Source organism: Calidris pugnax, unplaced genomic scaffold (genome assembly GCF_001431845.1).
Source record: "Calidris pugnax isolate Ruff unplaced genomic scaffold, ASM143184v1 scaffold349, whole genome shotgun sequence".
Taxonomy (NCBI): domain Eukaryota; kingdom Metazoa; phylum Chordata; class Aves; order Charadriiformes; family Scolopacidae; genus Calidris; species Calidris pugnax.
In genome coordinates this window covers 1,762,116-1,789,420 of record NW_015091088.1, presented here as the reverse complement: position 1 = coordinate 1,789,420, position 27,305 = coordinate 1,762,116, and the positions used below count along the sequence as shown (strand labels likewise).

Genomic DNA, 27,305 nt, shown 5'->3' with positions numbered 1-27,305 from the left:
TGCAATGAAATCGGGCCTCATCACTAAAAGAAAACAACACAATTATGAATATACCGACAGAATAACTCTGCTGAACCAGAAGATGACATTTGGACTTCTTTTGAGTCGAACCTAGAGGAAAACTGGAAGAAATCCAATGTACTATTTAAATAGAATACAGTAAGGTAATTCGTACTTAATGTTTGTCTTTATTCTAGGTCAAGGACCTTGAGAAGCAGTTGCACCTAGCTCATTCTGAGATAGCAGAAGCTCAGACAGAACAGGATCAACACAGCCGAGGATCTGGAAATCTAAATGACCAGATTCATCTATTGTTGGTAAAAACAAGTCATAGTATTAAAAAAAGAAATCTTTCTTTCTAAAAGCCTGTCCTAACTGCGGATGTTCAGATTTGTACATTGCTTGTTTCCAAAGGGCAGCAGCCCCCTTATAATTAAGTTGAAGTTTTTATTAAAAATTTGAATTAGTTGTGAAGAAAGTTTCCGAAAGGCCTTTGCTATTAGTGTTGCAGGATGTTCAGAATTAGGATTAACTTTGTCATAAATTCAAAATCCTTGAATCCTGTGCAAATCACATTAAAGATGCTGAACCACCTTCACTTTAGCCTCACAGCTGAATTCCCTGTGTTAAGGAACCTTGGTCCTTTAACATTTTGCAAGACCTATCCAAGATTTTCCTAACAGCACTAAACATTCCTTTGTAACTGATTGAGAATATTAACAAATTGAACATACAGCATAAAAAAATGTTACAACATAAGTTTGGTTTCATCAAAACTGGCTTAATCTACTATAATTAGCTTTGCTTTTTTTTCTTACATAAAATTATTCCTTAATGACTGAATTTTGGGATGTTAGTTTGTGTGGTTTCATTAGATTTGTTTACCCATTTGGTGTCACAGTGCTTCTGAAGGAGATGTTGAAATGGTTTCATTCCATATGGTGTTCTCCTATTCAAGAATACATTAGTGTAAATCTTTTCCTACAGATTATACATAGCTCTGGAGTCAGAGTAATCATTTCATAATTGAAGGTTAGGAATCTAATTTTAGGATTCCATTTGTTGCTGTGTCTTCAGCTCATGTCTTCATTCTGCCATTCCCTGAGCTTCCTACTTAGTTCTCTACTTCAGCTTTAACAATATGCAGGTAGTTAACAATAGCAAAAGTTATGATTAGCAGAAATGCCTATTGATAATTCAATTTGGGCACATGTTAAATTAATATTTTTTTAATTAATAGCTCTGAAAGGTGTATGTCAGTATTTTTAATATTATTTACACTTTAAATTGTCATTTATAATTTAAATTATATACTCTTAAAATTATGTCTGGGGTGGAAAAGATTTAAGCTCTGGAGAACATGTGACAAATTACTGCATGAAATGAAACAAGCAATGAACAATTCTTATTAGTGGTAAATCTGGGTATTTATCAAAGAGCAGCTTTCCTTGGCATGCAATGTTGTGCTTCAGCAGTTTTCATTTGATGTTGACACAATATAATCTTATTTCATTTTGTAGCTTGCACTGATTTGGGGATAGATGTAAATGGCATGGAAGACTTCAGCTTTGAGGTGTTACATGCTTCAAAATAATTATAGCAGCAATATATAAAGTTGAAAGTTACTGCTTTGTTGGAATAAAACATGTAGGAGGTGTCCGACTAGTTTAGCCAATGTTCCTGTCTTTTACCAAGTTGTAAATCCATGCAGTAGCCCCTATTCAGATAGGTAACCATGTAATTGAATGTTGCTAATGTTAAGAGAAAGAATAAAAATAACCTAAATGTGATTCAAGGAAGGAGATTAATGTCTTGTAGACTGAACTTCATAAAAAAGAGATACAACTAAGTCTAGAAAAAGAGCAGAACAAGCGGTTTTGGGATCGGAACACAGAAAACAGCCTCACCATTGACCAGCTGAGGAGAGAACTAGACAACAAAAACATGCAATTGCAGCGCATGGAGAGCACGGTGAAGGAAATGAGGACTGAATGTCACAGACAAATGGAGCGCCAGGTTGGTGAGCAACAGAGGTGTGATAGTGTTCAGGACAGAAAGTGTGCTGGCTGCGGGCTGTGGTTCAGATAGAAATACTGTAATTCTGGTTGCCATGATTGAGAGGCCTCTGGAGCTCTTGTGCCAACGTTTTCCTTCCAAAGATGCAGATACATGATAGTCAGAATTTGCTTTTTGCGGTTTTTTTGTCTTTTAATCTGACCTGTCTAGCCTTCATTTCTTTTTACTGATGAGGAAGCAGAGCATTAGTTTTAGTTTTGATTTTTGACATACTAGCCTTAGGAGAAAATGAATGTTCTGGTAGTGTGTTTGATTTTTTGATCTGTAAAACTCCAAAACAACATTTTGCAAATTTCCAGAAAGTTAGATGCTGCCAGACGTAACAAACTATTGAAGGTAGTATTTTCAGTAGTGAGCACTTCAGTAAGAATAATTAGTAAATTAAAGGCCTTCCTAATGCCTTACTTTATGTAGTGCTTAGTGAAAACGTAATGAAGTTTTTGTTTATAACCCTAAGGTGGATACAGGGATATGTCAGAAAGAATTACTTCTGACAAAGTAGATTCCTAGACAGTGACTTCCAGTACATTCCCCATTCTTCAAGACTTCAGCCCCTCAAAAATGAGCTGTAATTAGGTAACTCACTTTGAATTGTGAGTGAAGATCAATTCCTCTATTTTCTGCCAAACCACGGTCTTGTGCTACCTCGCACAACGTTCTACGTTTTCTCAATCCATTTATTCCCTTTAGGGCCCTTCCACCAGGAAGTTTGTTCTTTTCTTCTGTTTCTGTTTTGTGCTGCATTTCCTGAGTCACAGTACTTTGTGCTTTAAATGGTGCACATTGCTGCCTGCAAGAATAAAATCAGTAATAAATTATTCATGTACATAATTTTTTTTCCCAACTTACAGTGCAGTCAAGTTTTAACGCTTAAAGTTCTTTAGCCTCAACTCCTCTAAATTTTATACTAACATTACTGGTTACTTCTCTTTTTTTTTTTTTTACATCAGTTAAACATTTTTCATTTTCTATGATTAAAAAAACAATACTCAAAGAGATACTTCATTTATTAAAATGGAGGCAGAGGAAAGAAAATGAGAAGAATCACACAGTCATCATAGACCAGACCATGCTGACCTAATTCTTCTATAAAACTCAGATGTTTAAGATGAACTATAGAAAAGCAGAAATGTGACAGGAAATTCTAAAGGTAGAAATAAACATTTCTCTTGGTTGATCCTTATATTGCTGTTGTTCAGATGGCTGCAATTCAGGAAAAAAATGAAAGCATTGAAAGAATCTCCTCTTTGACTGTCCAGCTGGAGTCAACCAAGGAAGCACTCTGTAAAGTTAAAGAAGATCTTGCAGCCAAACAGATGAATTTGGAGACTGCTGAGAAAACAGTGTCAAATCTGGCGGCCCGTCTGCAGGAGAAAGAGGGAGCCCTTGAGGTTACCAATGAGGAGATCAAGAAGCTCTATTCACAACTTGGCAGTAGGATGCAGGAGCTCCAGCATCTAAAGAATGAAGAGGACTGTTTACACAATGTACAGTCAGAGTGTGAAACGCTGAAGCTGCAGCTGTTAGAGAAGGAAAGGATTGTTGAGATCTTCCAAGAGCAAATTGATAACATGACCCAGATCGTGGGCCAGCACAGTCGAACTGCTGGAGCAATGGAAGTTGAGAAATCTCAGCTTGTAAAAGAAATAAATGACTGGAAACTTAAAGTAGAAGAACTTAAGGTGTGCAAATGATGCTGTATTTATGTCTCTGTAAAACAGCAAATGTTTTCTGTTTCTCAATCTGTACATTAATGTGCTAATTCTGTGGTTTTAAAGCAGGCCAGACAATGCAGCTTGAATCCCAACAGCAATAGGAGAGTTAGTGAACAAGAATAATATTATTAGATGACCACCAAAAATTAATAATTCACTGGTGCAAAGCAGTTGCCAAAAGGTTTGTAAAAGCTGGAATATAATGTGCTGTCCTCAGTGATAGAATTTTCCATACCAGTAACAGAACCAGAAATACAAAGTGTTACTGAGAAATAACAGACAGTGAACACTCAGAATTCCTAATGGAATTCCAAATAACCACTGTTTATAAGTGGTTATTTCTCAGACAAGAATTACAGGATATGGTAGTCTTATGCAGGTCAGCATCTTGTGAAAAAATTCACTCCAGATAGGGGATTTCATCCTCTTCTGTGAGAAGATAGTTGAGCGTTAGGAGTGAATATAGAGCTAGTGCTACAAGAGGATGGAAATAATTTTCATATACACCTGGTAAGGTTAAACATGCTGTAAAGCCATCGCATCAGATTCTATTCTACCCTTTTTGCCTGGATTAGCAATTTTAACAAAATGAATTTGTTTATTTTGCTCTGTCATTCTTTCTTGTCCCAAACTCTGACAACTGAGATTTAAAGTAATGATGATGTCTGCACATCTTTGTGGTTATTTTGTGTAATTATGTATATTACGCATGATTACTGTTGTTTTTTATGTAAGTAGATTGCAAAGGATGAAAAAGAAGCCAGAATATGTGAAATGGAGGCCCGACTGAGAGAGCTAGAATTGGAAAAGGTTAAACTGGTGAACACATGCAGTGAGAGACTCCATGCAGTTAATGATATGAAACTGGAAAAAGACCAGCTAATGAACGAACTCCAAGCCGGTCGGAGGGAGCTAGCTAGCCTTACAGGTAGGGAGCCTTGACTTAGGTCAGTTCCAGTAGCTGCTAAATTGGGCTGATGTTAAAAATAGAAGGGCAGCTTGCTTGCTGAAGCCAAATATGGTTGCTGATACAGCAGAAGGGTTGCCTACCAGCACAGGGTGGTCAGATTGCTTCAGAGAGCTAAGTCATGGTTTGGGATTCTGGCATGGAATAATGGGAATACAGTCTTGAGGCCAGTCTCTCACTACCCTGAACAAAAATACTTAAACTACTGACTCTGGAGACGAAAGAAGCAGATTTAGTAAATTACAGAATAGAAACTTGACTATTCTTTCATTTAAGAGCAATAGTGGATGCCATTAACCATCTATGGTCAAAATATAGCGGAACTTAGTTTCTGTTTTGTTGTAATTTTGCTACAATGTTATTTAAAAGCTTATGTTCTAACTTCAAGAACTGTTTTCACAATTAATGTGAAATGTGTAAGATAGTATTTTTAAAAAAAAATTAAAAAATAGGGGCTGGACCCAAGGCAACCACCAAAATTTAGGGAGCTCCTCTCTTAAATCCGCAATGCACCCAGACAGATGATACTGTTCACATGCTTTGCTCTCTACGCACCCCTGTGCTCCAAGAAAATACCCCCTGGTAAGATTTATTTCTTCGTAACTCAGCTATACTTCTAAACTCATTAAATTTTGTAAAAATTGAAGAGATACTGTGATTTTGAATGGAAGGTCTGGTGTAGATTTGACCGGTTCTCTCAGGGTGAATGAGATTGGAGCGAATGACCACAGAGGAATTGGGGCCAAGCTGTTGATAGAGTGTGAGCACACAACTGGCTGGCTGGCTTGTAGCAACTGTGGGGGACAGGAGTTGAAGAGAGATGTAGGAAACAGAGCTGAGAAGCAGAGTTTCAGGAGAATGCTCGACAAATTAGATCAGTTCAGACCTAGGTCTGTCTGTAAGTGTGGCTGGAGAGAAGAATGGCAATGGCAACATGCTGTCTCGCTGATACCCTTAGCTTTCACAATATGCAGTTGGTTCTAGCAGCAGGAACTCAGAAATGTGGGTTTATATCACTTTATTGAACTGTTGGTTTGGCAAGCAACCAGAGAACACATTTGTTTCTGGTGAAACAGAATCTTTTGCTGATATGCAGGACAATGAACTACTAGTGCATTTCTTAGCAATGGATGTTATTTGCTTTATGTCTTAGCTATCTGCATATCTAATACTCCTTTAAAGAGAGTAGGCAAAAGATCAGTTGTCTTAGTCTAGAAAAATGATAATTTTTGTCATTATAATTTCCATCTTTACTTACTTTCACCAGAAGAATTTGAAGATCTGAAGAGGGATTACCAAGATAAAATTGAGGAGATGGAAAATACTGCAAACAAACTGAAAATGCGGTTGAAATCTGCCAAAGCTGAACTGGAACAGACCAGAACTGCTCTAAAGACTATGGAGGGATCTGATGGCCATGGTAATTATGGACTGAGCTTCCCAAAAAACACATTTGTCTTTTTAACAAGAGGGTTTTTATAAGTGTTGATCCCTCAATAGATGCTATAAGAATATTCCAGATATTTTGTGAAATAAATAAACAGTATTGCAGATGACAACATATTTTTATGTTACCATTTACTACATACTGTAAAACTTAAATCATGAGTTGAGTTTTCTCGGGTGATGTTTATGCGTATTTCCAGGGAATGCTTGCTTGTCTTGTGTGTGTGATGGGTCTGATGCCACTGCCTTGGACAAAACTCTGGCTGATTCTAACGGGTGGTTTGCACACGTAAATGACTATGGGATCCTCATTCAGCTTACTTGTTCTAACATATTGCTGATAACAGACTTCCAGAGTCTTTTGTCAGAACTCCGAATCCATAATTAATGTTGTTAATTGAGAATTAACCTTGTCTTTTACAGCTATGAAAGTTGCAGTGGGAATGCAGAAACAGATCACAGCCAAGAGAGGACAGATAGATGCATTGCAGATCAAGATAAAATTCTTGGAAGAGGCAATGACAAATGCTGCTAAGGTCACAAGAGCTCCATGTAAAAGTATTTTACTGTAGCTAGAGAAACTTTTCTTTGGAAAAATGCATGGCCAAAAGGACAATTGCCCAAGAAAGAGCAAAGAGAATTTTACTTGATGTAATGGGCACCTTCCTTGTCATAGAATCATAGAATGGCTTGGGTTGGAAGGGACCTTAAAGATCATTCAGTTCCAATCCCCCTGCCCTGAGCAGGGGTGGGCACCTCCAACTAGACCAGGTTGCTCAAAGCCCCATCCACCCTGGCCTTGAACACTTCTACATCCACCACTTCTCTGGGCAACCAGTGCCAGTGTTTCACCACCCTCACAGTAATTAATTTCTTCCTAGTATCTAATTTTAATCACCCCTCTTTCAGTTTAAAACCATTACCGCTCATCCTGTCACTCCACTGCCTTATCAAATCCCTCCCCATCTCTCCTGTAGGCCCCTTTTAGGTACTAGAAGGTTGCTAAAAGGTCTCCCTGGAGCTTTTTCTTCTCCAGGCTGAACAACCCCAACTCTCTCAGCCTGTTCTCCTGGTAACATGCATCAGGGAATACCTCCACCACATAAATTAGCCTTCTGCATAGGGACAAGTTTTAATTTATATTTGTTCTCCATGAAATATCAGTACTAGTTGTAAGGAGAATCAAGCTCTTACATATGAGTTATTTTTTCAAATGTCAACTAATGCATTCTGTGTCCTTCTGAATTTGGCCCACAGTGCTTCCCCACTTTGTTTCCTGAGGCAGTTCTTCGCAATTCTGGTTGTAGCCACTGTATGTCAAGGTCTGTCTAGCACGTTGAGGTCTTTCTACCATTTTCTGTGACAAAGGAATCATTCTCTAATCAATAGCTGGAGTTTACTGAATGATCATTTATATCTGTTTACTGTAGTCTGTCCTCCTCCTTTACTGACTTTGAATCCTGTGGATCCTAAAGCTTAAATTTCCAGTTGCAAAATGAATCTAAAATCTGAGATGTTACTTCATCAGGACCAGTCAAATTGTATTTTTTTATAAGACCTATCTTCTTGTTGAAAACTTCATCTTTCTGCAAGATGCAATAGCTAAGCTTCTGAAAGGGTTAATTCAGATCTTTCAAAGAGAAAAAAAAGTTGCAGAAAACAAGTATGTATAATGTAGGTAGTTACAAATTCCTGACTTGTACTTTCATTGTCCTTATTTTGAATTCAGGAGAAGCATTACCTCAGAGAAGAAAATCATAAACTAAGTAAAGAATTGAGCTATATTGTAGCAGACAATACCAAGATTGCTGGGGAACTGGAGATTCTGAGATCACAAGACAAACGTCTGAAAGAAAAAATATCTAAGATGGAGGCAGCCCTTGATAAGGTAATTTTAGGTAGCTTGCAGTTCAGTGAGACCTCTGCAGTCACTTGGGAAGAGACAACGTCTGACCTCTTACCTAGGTTGTATTTTGCATGTCCTATTTACATGTACTGTAAGATACCTGAAGAGTTGTCTATAGTTTAGACTGTCTTCTCTAATGGTAAAAGGCTTCTATTTTCATTAAGAGAATTCTTGATTTACTCCTTACTAGCTCAGGGAAATACAAACTGTAGGGAATTTAAAGCAGATTGACCTTTCAGGCAGTAGATTGACCTTCCAGACCTTCCACTGGCTCTTGGCATGGCTCCTTTCCCTGGCGAGAGGGACTGGAACTGAGCATGGTCACACACTGACTCAACACACTTGTCTGTGCTCAACCCTTTTGGGACCTTAGTTAGCCAGCTATGGGTCCCTCAGGGTGAGGGAAATTTGTAGGAACATTACATTGTTTCATTTGCCTTTTTTAGTTGAGGTTCCTGTTGCTGACATACCTGACTCATAAGGGTAGTCTTTACATTTTGTTCTGACTAGCATATAAGCCCCAGGTGCCCTACAGCTAAGCTGCTGCTTTTCCTGAAGGAAGACTCCTTTTCAGCTGCTCAGAATTCTAGTTTTTCAGGATGTAAATTTCCATGTAAGGTGTTGTTTTCAAATTGCTTTATTACTTTAAAAAAATTAATAAAAGTAATTGTGATACCTTCTCCCATCTGTGGCATTTCTTACTTTAAATGCTTGATGCTGGAAACGACTTTCATCATGCACAGTCCTAGCCAGCTGAGAGAGAAGCTGAAACCCAGTGGAGACAGGTGCTCACTGAAAACTAGCACATGTGATCACTAAATAACAATTCTTAGAAATCAGTGAAGTTTGTACTATGTCCTCTCACAGGATGCTAGTACATACCATTGCAGAGCATCCATTTTATAAACATTATAAAGTGTAATTGGCCATCTTGCTCATCATCAATGATTTGGAGTTAAATGTTCAAAAAGCTGCAGCTTGTAACTGTACATCCCCAGTGCCTCAGGGAGCCTGCCTGTGCCTCAGCAGCAGTTGTAAAGAAGCACAGAAATACAGACAGGTTTTGTTGAAAACAGAAGAGAGAACAAAACAGAAGAGGGAACTCTGCTAGAGTGATAGAAGCGCCTGGTTTGTAAAGATATTTCTCTCTTCTTGTGCTTTGGCTTGGGGCTTCCTCTCTTCTTGCTATCCCTTAGTCACTCAGTGAAAAATAGATACATTATTAGATCTTCTCACACCTTTCAAAGTAAACTTTTAAAAGGAGGAGTAATATATAACAACGTAGCAAAGACAGGTTAACAAAGTTATCAGCCACCCATTTTAAAAACCTAGAGTATAGTTTTGCCTCATTAGCAAAACTCATTAGTTGAGTCTCCTAATCCCAGCGGTGTTCAGTATGTCTAGGACTGTCCCTGACAGGATTAGCTCCTTCTGTGATAGAATGGTCTGTGTATTATGGCTATAAGGATCATATAACCAGTCAGTTGTTTTTGTAACCCTATTAAGAATGGTCATCTTGCACTATTTCTATTCTGATAGCAGTAGATAAATACAGCATCTGTATATGTACCTTGTTGTTTCTTAATCGGAAGGAAAACAGGAAAAACTAATCCACAGAAAGTTATCAAAATTAACTTATGCCTCTTCTATCCTCTCTTGCAGGCATCCATGCAGTTTGCAGAATGTCAGTGCATAATCCAGTGTCAGGCACAAGAAGCTATGCGCTTCAGACTGCAGCATACTTTAGATGTGAAAGTAAGTTACTGAGGAGCATGGGTATAAAGTTAGAGGGAAGAGGGAACTCTGCTAGAGTGATAGAAGCGCCTGGTTTGTAAAGATATTTCTCTCTTCTTGTGCTTTGGCTTGGGGCTTCCTCTCTTCTTGCTATCCCTTAGTCACTCAGTGAAAAATAGATACATTATTAGATCTTCTCACACCTTTCAAAGTAAACTTTTAAAAGGAGGAGTAATATATAACAATGTAGCAAAGACAGGTTAACAAAGTTATCAGCCACCCATTTTAAAAACCTAGAGTATAGTTTTGCCTCATTAGCACAGTTGAGTCTCCTAATCCCAGCGGTGTTCAGTATGTCTAGGACTGTCCCTGACAGGATTAGCTCCTTCTGTGATAGAATGGTCTGTGTATTATGGCTATAAGGATCATATAACCAGTCAGTTGTTTTTGTAACCCTATTAAGAATGGTCATCTTGCACTATTTCTATTCTGATAGCAGTAGATAAATACAGCATCTGTATATGTACCTTGTTGTTTCTTAATCGGAAGGAAAACAGGAAAAACTAATCCACAGAAAGTTATCAAAATTAACTTATGCCTCTTCTATCCTCTCTTGCAGGCATCCATGCAGTTTGCAGAATGTCAGTGCATAATCCAGTGTCAGGCACAAGAAGCTATGCGCTTCAGACTGCAGCATACTTTAGATGTGAAAGTAAGTTACTGAGGAGCATGGGTATAAAGTTAGAGGCATTTACTTCATGTCCTAACTTTATGTTTAACCTTTTTTATTGCAAAGTACTCTAAAAAGTTTGTATTCTGAAACCTTTTTTCACTTGCTGCACAAGTCATGTCCATAATTTCAGTTACTATGAAGTACTATATATAGTAAGTGCAACAAAAAAATTAAACAGCCGCAGGAATATTGGACCATAAGCTTCTTCTGCTAAGCTTTGGTTTCAGTGATACTTCAGCATTTTATTGTGGCCCTACACAAATAAAAGTTAGAAATGTTCATGTTGTTATTATGAAAAATGAATTAGAGAGACATGTTCTGTAAGGATGCCTTTTACTAGTGTAGCTGTTAGTGATAGAAAGTACTAATGAGCTTTTGGGCATCCACATCCTTCTTCAGGCCTGAAATAAAACCAGCAGCTTTAAAGCTACATACAGTCTGAAAACAAGGGCTCTGAGTTTAATTTGATCATGCTAATTAGTTAGCACAAAAAACCATTTGGCAAGGGGAAAGGAAATATGGTCATAAGGCATCTGGGACAGGAAAAGGAAGATATATAATTGAGATCTGTGGAGCTATATAGCATTTATGAAAGATAGAGTACAGAGGAAATAGTACAGTAATAAAAAACCAGTATCTCTATTAAGAGCCCGGAATTTAGTTCAAGCTCTATCTTTTACTAATAATTTTACTAGACAATACTATTTACCTTTGCCTTATTTATAACCATAGACTATTAAGGCTGCAATGAAACTATTACTATAAACAAATGGTACAGTTGGAACAGTTGTCCTAAAAAATTATCGTTGATTTTAGTGACCCGTCCCAGTTGCCAGTTTTGAGTGAGAAACAAAATGTTGTATTCAAAATACAAATCTACATAAGCCATACAAAAAGTAACTCATACGAACAACAGCAAAGGTGGGGAATCTCATCTTCAAACAAAAGAAATTCTCACCCAAGGGGGTGAAAAAAAGGTATAAGAACTGAGGGACAGTTTAATTTTGTGGTGGCCCAGAGATATCCTCCACTTGAATGGTCAAAATTCTGAAAATGAATGAAGCTGCCACTCTTGCATCCAGTTCAGTCACTAGAAGGGTGTGGTCTGAGCACTCCTAAAAAGACTAAAGGAGATGCCCTATTACAGAGAGTGTGTTGTCATTGCTCATTTATTCTCCTTAGCTATATACATGCTTATTCTGCTTGGCTAATGGTTTTCTGCAGGAGCTGCAGGGCCCAGGCTACTCATCAGGTTCAGGCAAGCTGCGGCACGTGGTCCCTCTTTCCCACCTGCACTCTGCTGTCGTGCCACCTTCCCGGAACTTGGCCAGCTGTGCCCTTTGTGTGAGTACTGGCCCCAAAATGGGAAAATGCATTGGAAACAGGGATGTTCCAAAGATAAAAAATAACATGGAATTTCTAACTGGGAGAGCATTTTGTTTGGTAGTGTTCAGGAGTGAATTCTTAACACCAAAGATGAAATAATTTTCTGTAGCTTTTCATACATTATGGCCTTTTAGATTTTCTTTTTTTCCATTTGCAAAATATATGTAAAAAACACCTGAACAATAAAAAAATCTGTAGATTTTAATAGGAATTTATCTCACCTCTATCACCAGTAACATTTATAAATTATTAACACTGAAGGTGCTTATCTGCAACCAGTTTGGTTTTTACTTTTTTTTCCCTAGTACTTTAATTGCTATAAATCACTTACATTTGGCAGTGAAAATAGAATTGTACCTAGTTCCTGATGAATTTCATCATCTGATTGACCTGTAGTAGTTTTAGTACTTAAATCTTTCTCCCAGCTGGCCTTCAATGATTTTGACCAATTTTATCCTAAAAGGTGAATCATTGCTCTTCCTTCCTTTTGTTTTTGTACATCTGCATTTAGATTTAAATTAGATGCTACTGTTTTTCTAGTTTTTCATTACAGAAAGCAACAACTCAAACCTCTCATGCAAAAAAAAAAATAATCTTCTGTATTTTCTGTATAGATTTTACATAATTCTTCAAAAGGGACTTCTTTTCATTAATTATTACCTCAAAGTCTGTAGGAGACTACAAGTTAGTGCAGATATTTTTGGTAATATTTTCTGGTTTACTTCTGATGTGGTGACAGACATTTACATCAAGGAACAAAGGATACTTAATTCTGTGAAATCCCTGCAGCATCAGGCACTCCCATTCTCTTTTCTTTAAGTTAATCAGTTTATACTTCTGAGTACAGAGAAGGAAAAAGGACTGATTTTTAATGTATTACCATGCTGACAACCTAACAGGTTGTAGGAGAACTTGATTCAAGGTCTACTTGAACCTTCCTGGTTCCTGCATGTGAGTTATTGTACAAAATGAAGCAACTCCAACACTTGAGATGGAGACCCTACCTGGTCAATATCCTAGTTTCTTAGCCAGAATGTGGGAAAGAAGGTTTTGGTCTGGCTCAGTATCACATTGGCCTATTATGAAGCTGAGGATTTGTGTTCTGCTGAAACTAGTGTGTTTCCATTGGAAATGACATTTTTTTTCAATGAGAACATGTTAGCAAAATGCTTCTAGCCAATTCCATCCAGAGATGAAGCATAAATCAGTGGGAGCAGTGCTTTGAACACGTGAAGTGCTGAGTAGTCTGAAAAATCCAGTTCTTCATGGAAAGAATAATTCTTTGAACCAGGCCTTTGCCTCAAGTCCTTATCTGTAAAATGAGAATAATATTGCACTTTATCTTAGAGTATGACTGTGACAATAAAGTGGTTTATATTTGCAGACAACTCGGCTGTTACAGAAATGAGTGCCTAGAAAACTGATGTACTAGTATTTCTGTCTTCAGAGCTGTGTTTCTGTACCATACAGTAATACCTGGGATCACAGGTTAAAAAGGAAAAAGCAGAGTCCTCACATAAACAAAGATTATTGGTTCTGAGTACTGAAAAAGGTCATGGTTGTATTGGGTCAAGGGAAGTGTTCATAATTAAAGGCTTATTTTAATGTTTTTGACCTTGAAACAGTAGTCACAACTTTTTTACAACATTTATTCAAATTACAGATGTTATCTGTGTTCTCCCTTAATCATATTTAATCACTTTACACGTCTGTTAGATAACTTTTCAGATGCAATTCCAGAGTGCAATCATATTCGGAGAGTATTTTGACAATCTTGAAGTTACCATGATCTAGCCTCCACCACTTTTTAACTAAAATTACAAAAAATCTGCCCTGTTTCTAACTGGTAAGGCAAGAGTGGTGGGGGGAAAACATATGACTTTGGATGAGTATATGTAAGTATCGAAAAAAAGAGTGCCTTTATAAATACTTTGTAACTGAGTGATTTTATTTCAGATGCCTTCCAAGCCAGGCATTTTGAAGGAGGAACCATTGCAGGATCTAAAGAGGATTCTTCAAGAATTAACCAGCTCAGACAATAACATTCCCTCTGTGGATCTTGGCAAGGAATGCAGCAATGGTGGGAGAAAATCACCATCAGCAACCATGAGAAATACAATGTAAGAGTAATAGACTGTTATTTCTGTTGTGTGCTGTATACTTGTGTTGCTTTCTATACTTGTATTGCTAGGATCTGGTCGTTCATGTGCTTCAGGAGCAGTATAGGATGCCTTTTTGCAAGAGAGTTGGGTTTCTGAGTTAGCTTGAGATAATCTGAAAGCTGCCAAAGCTTCTTTGTTTGCCAGGTTCCTCATATGCTTTAGGTGGTAGGGAAATAGAAGGTGACTACACCATTTGCCTTTGCTTTTTGGCATTTCTGCTTTTGCTTTCCTTTTTTCCTTCTTATTCTGGTTTATCTAAATAGCTCTAATAGACTTTTTTTAGTGAACTCATATAACAATTTTACGATGCCTTTTCTTCACTATAAGAACAGGGCTGCTATTGCACTCTGCCTTAAAAACAAGCTTATCTTCTGAAAATGTGAAATGCATTAATCCTACTGGCACGGCTTTTGCTGTGATTTTGACAACAATATGTTTTTCCATGCAGGGAGGCTGCAGCTAGAGACTCTGCTCCTAGCATTGTGGAAAAGGACACTGTTGGACGGTGAGAAGTGCTTTTTTTTAGCTGAATAACCTGCTTCTTAAAGTACTCATTTGCAATTTGGTTTCTAAGACATTTTAAATACAGCATCAGTCCTGAGCCTGTTCTTATTGTTTTATTCATAATGCTAAAAGCTTCCTGGGAATTACAAAACAAAGCTGTGATCTTACTTTGATCCCTCTAAGAGCGAGCTCTGGAATGTTTTTACATTGTTTGCTTTTTATTTACATGTATAAAATCTGAAGGTTACGTATGAGAGCTTCACATTCTCACTGTGGAGGTTACCTAGCATTACCCAAACTTAGCACAGTACTCCCAGAATGTAAGTTTTGCCATTGTTTTGCTTGCAGGGATCCTTCATGCTTACATACTGGAGATCCTCAGTCCCAAGGTGTTACCCTGCCCTTTACGTCCCTTGGTAAGTTTTCACTGGCTGCGTTTGAGGTTGAATGTCACCTCTCAATGTTGAACTGGAACATGAGAGAATTTTACAGAAAATATAGTCCAGATACAGTATATTTTCCTAGGTGACTTACTCAAATAGCTCTTAGCAGGTGTTGCTACAAAGTCTCTATTGCATTTACTGCAAAATCTGTATCTTTTTTCTTTTTTCTGTGAAAACTTCCTGCAGATGCTGATATATCTAATTGTTCTCTATTATTACTTAAGCCACTGTGCTTCAGAGATAGGCTAGAACTCTTCTGTTTGTCCTGAGGAGTAACTACTACATGTCCTGTTTTTATATTTCTGAATATTAAAGAAAATCTCCTGGGTGGTTACTGTCAGCTTTCTAGCAAACCTTCTGCAACATCCAGGGATTTTTCCTGGCTTCCAAAATAGTTCAAAGTAGTATTCTTTACATACAGGACTTGAGAAGTAGCTGAACAAGGGCAGTTCATTAGAAACCCCATGAGGTATTTTTGAGGCATCTCAGGAGGGGTGTTAGTAAACAGAGTGTTAGTAAACAGATTGTGGGAAGAAAAAGAGAATTGTAGTAAATCTTCCCCTCGTTGGTTGCATGCAAGCTCTTTTTTTTTTTTTTTTTGCATATTTCTATGCATATCTTGTCTCTTTTCCTTATGACTCTCTCTCTGCCAGGAATTCAAAGCCTATCAATCAGTTATTGGAAAGGAGGGAAATGGCAGACCTGTGTAAGCAACATTGTTTTTTCTGCTTCTTATACCTAAGTAATGAGATCCAAGTCAGGTAGCGTATGGGGAGTCTTGGGTTGTTAGCAGCTGTGATACTCCTATCAGTCTGGTTTGGAATAAACATTGTGTGAGTAGCCAGCAGAAAAAAAAAAAACAGGCCCTACTTTCTTCTGGGCAAGTTTAGTGGCCATTCTTCACGTGACAATCACTTTAACAGAAATAATGTTTTGCAAAGAGGCTGTAGTCTCCTGCTACCTTGGCTACTAATGAAGAGTGGAAAGGAGAGAGCCATGAAGGGAAACCAACCCTGGAACTGTTACAAAGATAACATCAAAGCTGGTGTGGGGTTTCTCTTCAGGTATGTGCTCACTGCTTTTTGCTTGGATATCTCTTAGGAGGTACATCCACCTTCTCAGCAGCTCCTTGTCGTACGTTCTCCCCCAAGAAGGTGTCTCAGGAAGAAAGATACAGAGAAAGGTCTCCAGTACACTTGCTGTTAACTTCTCCACCCGGTGACCTTGCAGCTGGCCCCAGAGCCTCACCAGAGCACAGACCATCCACAAGGAAGGCTGGCTCTCCAGAGGGTGCAGACACAGTCCCACAGACAAGTAAGTCTGGTCCCATTTACTTGGTCCAAAAAGCTTGGCTGGGTCTCTTCCCAGCTGGCACAGTCAGCAAGTTACGAACTGTAAGTTAAATTCAGCCATTCATCAATTCTATAGGAACCAGTGGATTCCCACCATCGTTCACTGATGCAGTCTTTTACAGGTTATGACTGTGGTACCTGTACTTCATACTGCATTTATGTTGTATGTACCTTTGTAATACATTGCTTATGGAATCTGGCCATGTTGCTGAACGTAAACTGTAGCAATTCTCAAATGTACAGGGCTGACATGGGATTGATCTCCTACTTGTGGTTCTGGCAAGTGCGATTACAGTATGCAAATTTATTGAAACAATTAACTGATGGTTCATTTTAAAGCACTGCCTCAGTGGTTCTGGCCCACTTACCTAAAAGTGACCTGTTCTTGCTTACATCAGACTGCCTTCGCCCTGTCACAGTTCTGTTCCAGTAGAAAGTTTTTTCTGTCATAAATGAGTTGTGAGTAAAATGTAGCAGCTAGTTAATGTACTGTACAAAGAGGAGAGAAGATAAATTCCATACACCACTCAATTTAAGAACTGGTAAATTGCTATATTAAGGTAAATAGGCTGTAGGGATGTGTAACATCAATATTTACAGTAACAGGCAACACAATTGCCTAATATTAATATTTGCAATAGTTTTTGTGATTTCTGTAACACATTTTTAAAAGTCCTAGGGTTTACTGAAAATACTGATGTAAGGCTGTGTTTGTGTAGCTCTTAAGTGATGAAAATAAGCTTTCCTGCATCACAAAATATGTGTGAGGATGATGAGCATTTTCAAGGTGGTCTGTTAATTACTTACCAGTGAGCCAGGCTGTCAGGACTGCTTTATAACACTTAAGTGGCAGAAAGACCCCAAAATGAGGAGATGCAATAGGAAAAGCAGGTAAGCAACAACATTTTCAAATAATACTGACCAAATTCCATTTTTTAAACATTACATTTCTCTATTTTGCAAGGTCTGAAAATATCATTTCTCTTAGAGGACACATAAGCACTGCAGGTAGGAGTGTAATAGAGATGTACACCTAGCACTAAGCTAGTTCTGGTGTAGGCAAAAATCTAACCATAACCAAAAGGACTAATGTTTCCTGCTTCTCAGGTGGGATTTCTTTGTAGTTTCAACCTAACTTTAGCATGTCTGTATTGTGTTGCTATTTTATTAACAGAGACTTCTCCTCAGTCACTTGGTCTTTTGCATTTTGGAAACATCAGGATTTTCTCTTTATGCAGAGTGGTGTCTCAAACAGCTGGGCTGAGCAGTCATCCTGACCAGAACAGTATCATTGTTTCTCATTGACCGTTGCTTCCCCCAGCTGTCTGGCTGTGCAAAAATGAACTGCCTATTATTTAGCTAATCTGTATTTTTAATGCATGTTTAACAACTAAGAAACGCCTGTTCATAAGCAGAGCACAAATGTGCATGGCATTTCCCTGTTAAAGCACAGAACTGGCTATGTGAGTGAGCACATGCAAAGTTCTGAACTTGTAGAGCAACACAACCATCCCTGTAATGAGCCTCAGTTCTGGATTGCACCTGATTTAGGAAACACACAGGCTTTGTAGTGTGGATGGCTCTGAAAGTGGCCATAAACCCCAAATTCTTTCCACGTAGACCGGGGAGATCTAGCAAGTCACAACGGTGACTTTCAGTCAATTGCCAGTCATTTAGTTCAAAGAGAAAGATAAGTGGAATCACTTTTTTTTTTTATGTGTTTTGGGGTTTTGGGTTTGTTTGTTAATTTTAATCTGGTCAGCCAGTTACCTCCATCTCTGGATTTTTTTTCTTTTTTTTTTGCCTCTTTTTATTTGAGGGTCGATCACTTCAGCAAAAAATGAAACAGTTTCAAGTTCTGGTCAGAAGGGGCTCCAGGAGACTAATTGTAAAGTACTGCTGTGACCATGTCAGTCTGGGGGTGTTGGTGTTCAGTCAGACAGGCACAATGCCTGTTGAATTTTGCACTGGTTTGGATATTCAAAGACCTGGAATTTCTGGTTTTATTTCTGGCTTTAGTAAGTTACATCTTTCTGAACTTTAGTTTTCCATCTGGAAAATGAAGCTGATGCTACTGCTTTCCTTTGTGCAACCCTTGCAGTTTTACTGGCAAAGAGGGACTTAAAAATGGTGGGCATAAATACTATTTTAGTAACATAAAAGCACTTTTTCTTTGTTCCCCAAATGGGGTAATTTATAGGCAATAAAGAAATGTGGTTGTATTTTCACTTGAATAGAAATACCACTAGGTATACATTTCTGTTAATAACCTTGTTGTCTTATGTATTTTCTTTGCTACTGGAAGTTTTATTGATTGAAATTTTGTTTTCTAAGAACTTTACTTTAGATGGAATGTTTAAATATTTTATAATCACTTTTTTAAAAATCTGTGGTAACATATTGATGAATAATTTTCTCAGTAGCTTCTGAGCCCATGGAAACGAGTGAGAATACAACTAGGAGGCTACAGGACAAGCTGGAAAGCCTGCAAAGCCTGGTGGAATCATTGCAGATAAAACACCAAGGTGCCAGAATTTACCAAAAATATTCCTATTTTATTTAAAATACCCACAGTCTCCAGAAACTGTTCCTGTTACCTGCCAAAGCACTACCTGTGGTTTGCATGAGGTCTCTTCAGATGTGCCTCTTCTACTAGCAGTACCCACTTCTACATTGTCCTGCTCCTAGGAGAGTAATTAGATTAATTCCACAGTGCACTGTTGCTCAGCCCCTTAACTCTAATAAGCTTCAAGATCCTTAACATTTCAAACATGGCAGCTGGTCAGGGGTGCCCTCGTGTGCTGTCGTATCCAATTAAATGAAATTTTTAACAAGCTGATCAGTCTTTCGTGGAAACTGAAAGATACTCTGACAACAGTTGACTCCAAAAATGTAGTTTCCCAGCAGTGGCTTCAGAAGCACATTCTTTCCTCTTTAACTTTTTTAAAATCTGAGATGACCACAGTGACAATGGAGAAATTCCCAGGTTCTCTACCTGCTGCCTTTGAAGTCGCTGGTGAAATGCTGCTGAACTTGCTGTGGTGGCAGGATGCCAAGTGAGATGGAATTTCTTCTCTCTGCTCTTTTTCTTATTGCACATTCCAGTTGCTTCCCCTTTGCCCCCTTAAGTCTTGCTGCACAGATTTGAGAAATTTCCCCACATCATACACTGTGCATGTGTCAGGGATATACAAGTGACCTTATTTAAGTAAAACTAATCAAATTATTTCTATTTGATGTAAGGTGAGTTTTCTCATTTTTATTCTTTGCCATCCGTTAACATCTTCAATTTGCCCATTTTCAGTATCCACATAAAAATATGTATTCTTATCTGTAATGTGTCAAGAGTTACAATATAAAAGAGGGAGGTGGAAAGCCTTTTATGTACACACTAAGTAGACTCATTTCCATGAGTGTTGGACCAAAGGTATTGATTTCACACCATCCCATAAAAGAGATTCTGAAATCAATGGCATTTCACCACTGCTCCAGCATTTGGTGCTTTAGCTTCACAAAGCAGGTGAGGTGGTGCCTGTTTATAACCAGGTTTATCTTTTATGTTAACGCCCTGCATATAAAGAATTGCAAATGAAAGTTGCATTTGTAAGGGCTTGGTTAGTTACAGTATAACGTACAGGAGGATATTACAAAGCTTCAGGTGTCTGCACCTGAGGCCTCAGTCATTTTAACATGAGGTGGTGTTCAGATAATCCCTCCTTGCTGCTATTTTCAGCCATGTCATCAATGATCAGAACTCAGGAAATGAAGACAAGGAAAGCAAAGGAAAAGAAGAAAAAGCTATCAAAGTGAAGACACCTTATACATTAGTGATTACTTTCACGTATGTACATTGTGTTCAAAATATGTTATATTTTTAAAGATTAATAATAAAAAATTCTTACAGTTTTGTAATTCTTGCCTGGAACCGTGACACTACTTACCACTCATTTAAAAGTAAAAACTGTAAAGACAGAGGAGTAGAAATACCTCTAAATACAGACTCTCACTGGCATACATTTTCAATAGCTGTGTGCTGTGAGGGACACGGGCCACAGGGCACTGCTCAACACTTCAAGTTCCAGTATTTCTATGTGTTCTGGATATTGCACACCATTTCAGGTCCTGTTTTTAGAAAGTTAGTTTTGAAATGGTTTGTTGAGATTTTTTTTTTTTCATTCTAAAATAAATTGGTTTCCCTCTCTCCATACTTCATGTTATCACTTCAATAAATTCTGATTAATCTAGATGTCCCAGAACTGCCAAGTATTTCCAATAGAAGGAGAAACCTGCCCGTGGCTGATGGTTAATGTTGAGAAAAAACGTTGAACTACATACCTACAACTGCAAGACTGCACAGTTTTCATCCTATATCATGATTCCTTTAAGCAGAATGGACTCATCAAGTGGTATTTTTTTATGTAATTTTCACTGCTTGTTGGGATATTTGGCTTGATTTATAGTACAAATGAAGAGTCCACAGTCTGCCTTGGGATTAGCTTTGTGAGCCTAGCACTCACGTTTTGACTTACAGCTGAAGCTGTGTATGTTCCTAGTTTGGGACTTACTGTCCTCCTACTATCCGTGTCCCTACATAAAAACTAAAATAGGTGAAGTTTAAGCAGAAAAAAATGTATTTTGGCTTTATAGTGACTTTTTTTTCTTACAACAGTCTAATACGACTTAAATACCAGGCTCTACCACTCATATTAAGAATTCTGCTGAAATAGCTGGGCAAGTTACTTTCAGTTGGTCTCCAAAATGCTGTCAGTTGAGTCACCAATACAGACAACCTTCCCTTAGTATGGGTGCCTAAGAATAATGTTTTCAAAGGCCGTTTCTAGTGTAAGATTTAGTAATAAACAGGAAGGCATGTTGAGCACACCTGGCACACATGAATTTAGTTTAAAACCTCCTTGTGACATTTGAGGATTTTACAACAGTGGGCAAATGACTTCCTGCGGTTCTAAAGAGTTCAAAGACTATCCAATGCTAAAAACAATTCCAAAGTAATAAGATGAACAGGATCACTAAAGTATCAGATTGATGTTTAAAGCCTCATTAGTGTCTAACAATATCTCAGGGAACAAGATAGTTGTTGAAAAGAAGGAAGGGGAGGAAGAGTTTTCATCCCAAATTGAGTACTTTTCCAGAATTTGCCATTTGATTTATGTCTAGGAAGTGTTTGTGAAGAGCAGATTTTGGCTGAGATGTTGGTCAGGGAAGCTGCTGGACTGGTAGCAGGGGAGTCCTTGCTCGGTTCTAACAAAACAAGGGGCGAGATGACTCTGCAAGAAATGGGTACCCAAGCACAGAAAAGTGGACCATCCCCAGGGTCAGCAGGAGGTGCTGGTGGGGCAGTATCACTAGTGTTAGGTTTTTTCCTCATCATCTGCTTTCTGAAAAGCAGTTCTTGCCTTGGATTTGTGGCAGCATGGAATGCCATGCCTGAATTGAAGGGGCTTACTTGATGATTTTGTCCACAGCCAATGGTTTGTAGCTACAACTCAGCAAAAGTATCTTCGTGAGCACAAGCCATGCAGATACAAGCTGGGGTTTGTTGACTTTAAAGCAACGTAACTATATTCAGAGTAGATCAAATCTCTGAGGTTTTTTTAGTTTGAAGTCTTCTTGTGTGGGAAGAAGAGATTAGTGGGTTGTTCCTAAGCTGTCCTCAGATATTGTAAACAATATATTTTTAATACAGGTAATTGTCGTATTTCCTGATACTTTTTTCCCCATGGGTTTTGTCATTTTTTGCAACAGCATTGCAAACTTAGTTAATATGTTATAAAGACAACTCCCCTAGGTATCGGTGGTATTCAAAATGAAAGGATTGGTTTAGATAGCTTGTGTATCACAGTTTGGACTTGTTACACATATTTGACAGATCTACCAAGGTTTTCATAAGAAAAGGGTAAGGTGCAGAGAATGAGAGCGTGTATTCACCCCATAGCTCAGCAGGCTGGAAAAGGTCAATGAAAAGTGCACTCTCAGTTGGGTTCAAGGAGCCAAGCTAAAAAGAATTTCAAAAGACAGTGAGAAGAGAAGGGAGCAGGTGGAGAGATGCAAATAGCCAGAGAGAAGGGAGACCTGCCAAGCAGAAAGGCAGCTTCTCATCTTTGTGCTGGAATCCAGTGGATTTGGGAACAATTCTGGGCTTCCTCCCTGCCAACAGCAGAAGGGAAGGAATTGACCTGGCAAGGTGAAAGGATCATAAGCCTGTGGGCCATATAGCAGCTATATACATCCTGGATTTTGCAGCATGAACAGCACTTTGTTATTCCATCTCACGCAGGTGGATGACAGGAGGACTGTTAGGCAAATCTTGACCACAGCAGGAGACCACAGATGGCAACCAGTCCCCTAGACAGAAAACCTAATGCCGGCCTAATATTTTTTTGAATGGATCATTTGGAGAGACTCCAGACAGCAAGTTTAACTCCCAGGGAGAATGTGGGATGGGCATGGGTTTTGCAAAGGCACCGGCAAAGTGAATAGGAAGCAAACAAGTCGCAATACAAGTTTCTGTATGTTACTTTTAAACTGGTTTATGCCCAGTGCCCATTCCAGCCTCAGGGCACCTGCTCAGCCTACCATCCGGGCGCCGCGTTTAGCATTTGTACGCTGAACTACTTCATGAATAGGACTAGATTGCATTTCACCTAAAAGTAACCTCGTTGTCTGGTTTGTGGGAAGTTTGTTGTCAGCAGTATGAGCAAGTGAACTTAAAAGGCAGATTTTGGTTGCAGTCTTTCTGGCTTTGCCAAGCTGTGAGCGACACAGTTCATTGTTTACTTTGAGATATCCCCAGCCGCTGGCTGCTAGGCTGTTACATCCACGTAGGAATGTCAACAAGAGCTTGTTTCTCACATGGTCGCTTCACGAGTCTCACAGCCAGGACACTGTATTAGACAGATACCAGCCCTTTCTAGCATGATCATTTTTATACAGCAAGGCAACTTTATTTAAATCCACCTTCACGCTTGAGGGAATAGATTGTTCAATAATGAGAAATCACCTCCATAAACTCGGAGAAAATACTAATGAGCCTCTCCAACAATACTGAAATCCAGAGTTCTTGCTTTCACCATACAAATGACATTTACATAGTGCAGGTCCTGCTGGGCAAACAGTTATGTGAATGGCATAAAAATTTAGAGGTTACAGCAGAACTGCGGTGCAGGTCGTTGTAGAAACCTTGCTTGATCATTCAGCAAGATGATGCAATCATGAGGACTATATGTGTTGTCTGGGGGATCAAAGTGCAGGGTATTTAATTAAAAAAAATTGTTCTTAATTTGAGAGACTTCTCAGGGTTAGTCTGTTTGAAATCATCACTGCATTAGAGAATCTATTCTAGTGTAGGCTAAGTGGCTTTCTAGTGAATATCTTAATCTAATACCACGGTTAATCTTCTCAGACAATGTGTGTATAAATACACTCAAATGGCAGTGACTACTGGACAAGTGCTTTTTAAGTTGGCAGTATCTCACTATTTGAAGAGCTTGGAAAAAAGAATTGTAAACAGCTTGAAATAGCATGTTTTGCTTTGACTTCAGTGATTTCTAAAGATCAACTGTATGTTAGGTATATTGTTCACTTAAATTTATTGTTAGAAAAGCTAAATGTAAAAAATGCAATTAAGGTTCCAAGCCATTCGTTCCAGCAAATTTTACCTATTCAGTTAAAGCTGTAAGATACTGATTGAAACCCACACAAATGTTTTGTGTACTCAGTGGTGAACTTAAAGAGCATAGTAAGCATAGTCATAATAAGCAGTAGAAATATTTGTTACAATGAAACAGTAGCCACTAAAATGAAATAAGCTTCGTGTTACTATTTATTTTTTAACCCAGGGCATGCTCACTATGTGCTATTATCCTTTTAAGTTCGTGTAGTAAGTTAAGTCCCATATTCGTTTCTTGTTGAGAGTTGAGGACTGGTGTATTATACACGTGCATGGGTTTAAGACCACTGAAGCAGCATCAACCACCTGCTGAATCGTCAGCTCCATCGTCTCCCGTTTAAATCAAGTTGCCAGAAATGACACCACATTCCTTCCAGACCTGCAACACTTCTCACACGGAAGTAGTTACAGGGGTATTTTTTATCCCGAACAAGCCGTTAACAAAAAGCTTATGGTCAGCCTTGAGTTTGGCTCCCACCCACATGTCCTACCTTGTTCTCCTCTATAAAAAGTCTCTTAAAGGAAATCAAGTTTATTCACCCAAATCTTTATGTTGCTTAAGACAAGCAGAGAGCAAAGCTTGTGTCTGCAGGACTGACTGACCCACAGAACAAGTTGCCAATGCAGTTGTTAATTTGCCTTAATCTCTCTCCGTCTTCACCCTCCCCTTGACAGCCACCCCCTACTCCTCCTCAAGACTTTTTTTGGCTATTCTGTGGCTATGCCTGCGTGAGCACCAGCACGGCCCACTCCCAGTGGATTTGTTTCATGAAACAGCTGGTGCTGAAGTCCCAGTAATGACATTTCAGACACTTGTTCTTCACAGCTCTAGTATTGTCCCACCAACTGGATGTTCATTATCCACTAGATGCAGGAGGTAAGCCTCTGAAGGTCGTCTCCCAAAATCCATTCTATTTCACATCTTCAGACTGCTCCCCCACGCAAAGCAGGAAAGAATTAACGGAGGCAATTAGACCAGCAATGTGCTTTTGAAGTAAACCTTCCAAACCAAAGTGCTTTTACGCACTTCCAGAACTCCTACAAAACTGTGCTCTTCAGACCAAGTTCACTCCAGGGAAGTGATACTTGTAAACTACAGCTAGGTTCCTCAGGATGGAAGGAAGAGCTTGCTGAAGTGGCATCATGTACTTGTAACCAAAAATAGGAGAAGCAGGCAAGCTCTCTGCTCTGTCATATAAAAAAAAAATACCAACTGGTTGAAGCTGGAAGTATTCCACTTCATCTGGCTTACCAGAAGGCTACAACTTAAATTTGTGTTGAAAAAGCTTAGTCTTGAAAAAAAAAAACCAAAAAAAAAAACCAACAACCAACAAACACCATAGAAGTTCAAGCTAAGTAGTTGCTAGCAATACTGTGGTATTGTTCCTAGGTAGACAGAATATGCCACCTGTTTCAGAAAGTTCAGAAACAATCCTATTCCCTAGCCATGACAGCAGTCCAGGGTTTTTTTAAAGCCTGCTCCCACCCCGACAAAGTAATTCATTAAGCCCAGACAGCCCTTCCTGACCTTTGCTCTCCTCTCAGCAGGATGATCTGACTAAAAGGGATGGATCTGCCAAGCCTTCATTTATGCTGAGGGGCTTCCTGGAGAGTAGGGAGTAGAGAATGAAGTACTTCGGGGTTAAACCTTTATTACTCCACTTTTCAGGAATTCTTTGGCACTCAGATTGCAGGTCAAGTAACTCGCTTCCATCAAGGTTATTAAAATGAGTCAGTTCACTGGTCTGTAAGGGACCGTCGGTCTGAAAGTGTTTATTGTTTACTTAATACATTACATAAGTTAAAACACTTCAGTTCCTACTACAGTGTAGGTAACCACGCTTCCTAGTAAGCTGCCAAAGCCCTAAGCAGTCGGTACAAAGATGCATCCCATAGCCCCACTCAAAGCAACACGAACTCAAGTCCAGGGTCCAGATTTCCCTAGACAGACAGCTGCTTGGAATGCTGCTCGTGCCTTCATAGCCTACCTTGAGCATCTTCAGAACACGCTTGGAGTTGGTTTCTCAGGTTGCCAAATGATTTCCTAAAGGGGATGGCAGAGATCGGCTGGTCACGCAGTTTAACCAGGTTTTATACGGGATTTACAGAGCTCTGCACTTGAGAAGGTCTTCTACTGAAAAAGGGGTAAAAGTTTAGGGGCTCTGTGATTAAACTAAGCAGGTTTGCCATCAGATTAGCAGCTTCCAAAATCCCATTAATGGTGTCCCCACCACCGATGAACAATTTTGTCTTCGTGTTCAGTCACCAGGGTCCTATTACCGCATTCTTCCCACCGTCTGACCTTCCCGTTCTCCACCAGGATAAACTTCCACTCCACTTTGGTGTCCACTGGCAGACTGATGGATTCGGACCAGAAGCCATCCTTGTCATACTTGAGGGGAACGTAGCTGTGCCACTGGCCGAGACACTCGTGGTCACCAGTAACACCGATCAGCTGAGCGTCAGAGTGGGTGATGTAGTGGATGCGGAAAGTCACGTGGATATTTTGAAACATGGGGGGCACAGCAGCAACCCTCTTTGCTTTCAGGTCCCCATCGGGGCAGTCTCCTTGTTCCCATTCCTTGCTGTCAGGATCTTCCACGCTGCCGTTCTTGCCAGCCTCCCCCCAGGCCAGGTGCTCGGAGAGATCTTCCCACTCTTCATGGTCCATACCCTCAGCTGGCTGACCCAGCTGCTCCTTGCTTCTGTCCTTACAAACATCACCAGAGGCTCCTACCAAGTTCATCACGCTCCATCCATCACTTGTCTGTCCCGTCTGGGGTCTCAACTTGCCTGCCTGGCCGCCGTGCCCATCAGCTGGATGCTCCCTGGAGTCGGTGACGCTCTGCTTTGGGAGCAGCTGCTCCATCTCCAGAGGTTTGCCTGAAGCTCCACCGCTTGGAACATGGTTAAGCTCTTTCCTCGGTACAGCCACCAGATCTTCTCCTGCCTTCCAAGAGCTGGACAGGGCAGCAGCCTTGCCTTCCAGCAGCGTTTGCTCATCGCTCCCCAGAACACCTTCTAAAAACGACACAGAATTCAAACAGGAATGGTTTAAGGAAGGCAGAAAAGCTCAACAGCGGCAAACCCAAGTTCTGGCTGGCAGCCTGGGCGGACCCAGACCCCCCCCCGGCTCTCCCCGCACCACCCCCGCCCGCTACCTTTGGCCGCGGCTGCTTCGTCCTTCGCCGTCG

General features: G+C 39.5%; 3 protein-coding genes across 3 annotated transcripts in view; 2 read left to right on the top strand and 1 right to left on the bottom strand.

The window, feature by feature from the left end:
* Nucleotides 1–27,305, top strand: part of LOC106897250 (coiled-coil domain-containing protein 158-like) — a 40,651-nt gene that overhangs the window by 10,177 nt on the left and 3,169 nt on the right. The window contains 16 exon segments of the mRNA XM_014957768.1: nucleotides 198–317; nucleotides 1,819–2,016; nucleotides 3,276–3,758; nucleotides 4,530–4,719; nucleotides 6,026–6,178; nucleotides 6,628–6,740; nucleotides 7,934–8,092; nucleotides 9,773–9,865; nucleotides 10,464–10,556; nucleotides 11,802–11,921; nucleotides 12,389–12,426; nucleotides 14,574–14,630; nucleotides 14,978–15,045; nucleotides 17,295–17,432; nucleotides 18,845–18,949; nucleotides 20,158–20,265. Coding sequence (XP_014813254.1) covers nucleotides 198–317; nucleotides 1,819–2,016; nucleotides 3,276–3,758; nucleotides 4,530–4,719; nucleotides 6,026–6,178; nucleotides 6,628–6,740; nucleotides 7,934–8,092; nucleotides 9,773–9,865; nucleotides 10,464–10,556; nucleotides 11,802–11,921; nucleotides 12,389–12,426; nucleotides 14,574–14,630; nucleotides 14,978–15,045; nucleotides 17,295–17,432; nucleotides 18,845–18,949; nucleotides 20,158–20,234 — 2,205 coding nt within the window. The 3' untranslated portion in view covers nucleotides 20,235–20,265.
* On the top strand, nucleotides 10,468–16,782 carry LOC106897242 (coiled-coil domain-containing protein 158-like). The gene is made up of 6 exons (XM_014957762.1): nucleotides 10,468–10,556; nucleotides 11,802–11,921; nucleotides 13,920–14,083; nucleotides 14,574–14,630; nucleotides 14,978–15,045; nucleotides 16,174–16,782. The coding sequence occupies exons 1-6, from the start codon at nucleotides 10,470–10,472 to the stop codon at nucleotides 16,473–16,475; spliced, it is 798 nt and encodes a 265-aa protein (XP_014813248.1). The 5' UTR covers nucleotides 10,468–10,469; the 3' UTR covers nucleotides 16,476–16,782.
* On the bottom strand, nucleotides 25,858–27,299 carry STBD1 (starch binding domain 1). Its single transcript, XM_014957763.1, has 2 exons — nucleotides 27,273–27,299; nucleotides 25,858–27,132 (listed from the first exon to the last, which is right to left on the bottom strand). The coding sequence occupies exon 2, from the start codon at nucleotides 26,978–26,980 to the stop codon at nucleotides 26,327–26,329; it is 654 nt and encodes a 217-aa protein (XP_014813249.1). The 5' UTR covers nucleotides 26,981–27,132; nucleotides 27,273–27,299; the 3' UTR covers nucleotides 25,858–26,326.

Excerpts from the sequence above, each read along its gene's own strand:
- STBD1 (XM_014957763.1), bottom strand. The coding sequence starts at position 26,980 with ATGGAGCAGCTGCTCCCAAAGCAGAGCGTCACCGACTCCAGGGAGCAT.
- LOC106897242 (XM_014957762.1), top strand. The coding sequence starts at position 10,470 with ATGCAGTTTGCAGAATGTCAGTGCATAATCCAGTGTCAGGCACAAGAA. Across the intron at positions 14,084-14,573 it reads GCAACCATGAGAAATACAAT|GGAGGCTGCAGCTAGAGACT; the intron begins GTAAGAGTAATA and ends TTTTCCATGCAG. Across the intron at positions 15,046-16,173 it reads CCTGCCCTTTACGTCCCTTG|GAGGTACATCCACCTTCTCA; the intron begins GTAAGTTTTCAC and ends GATATCTCTTAG.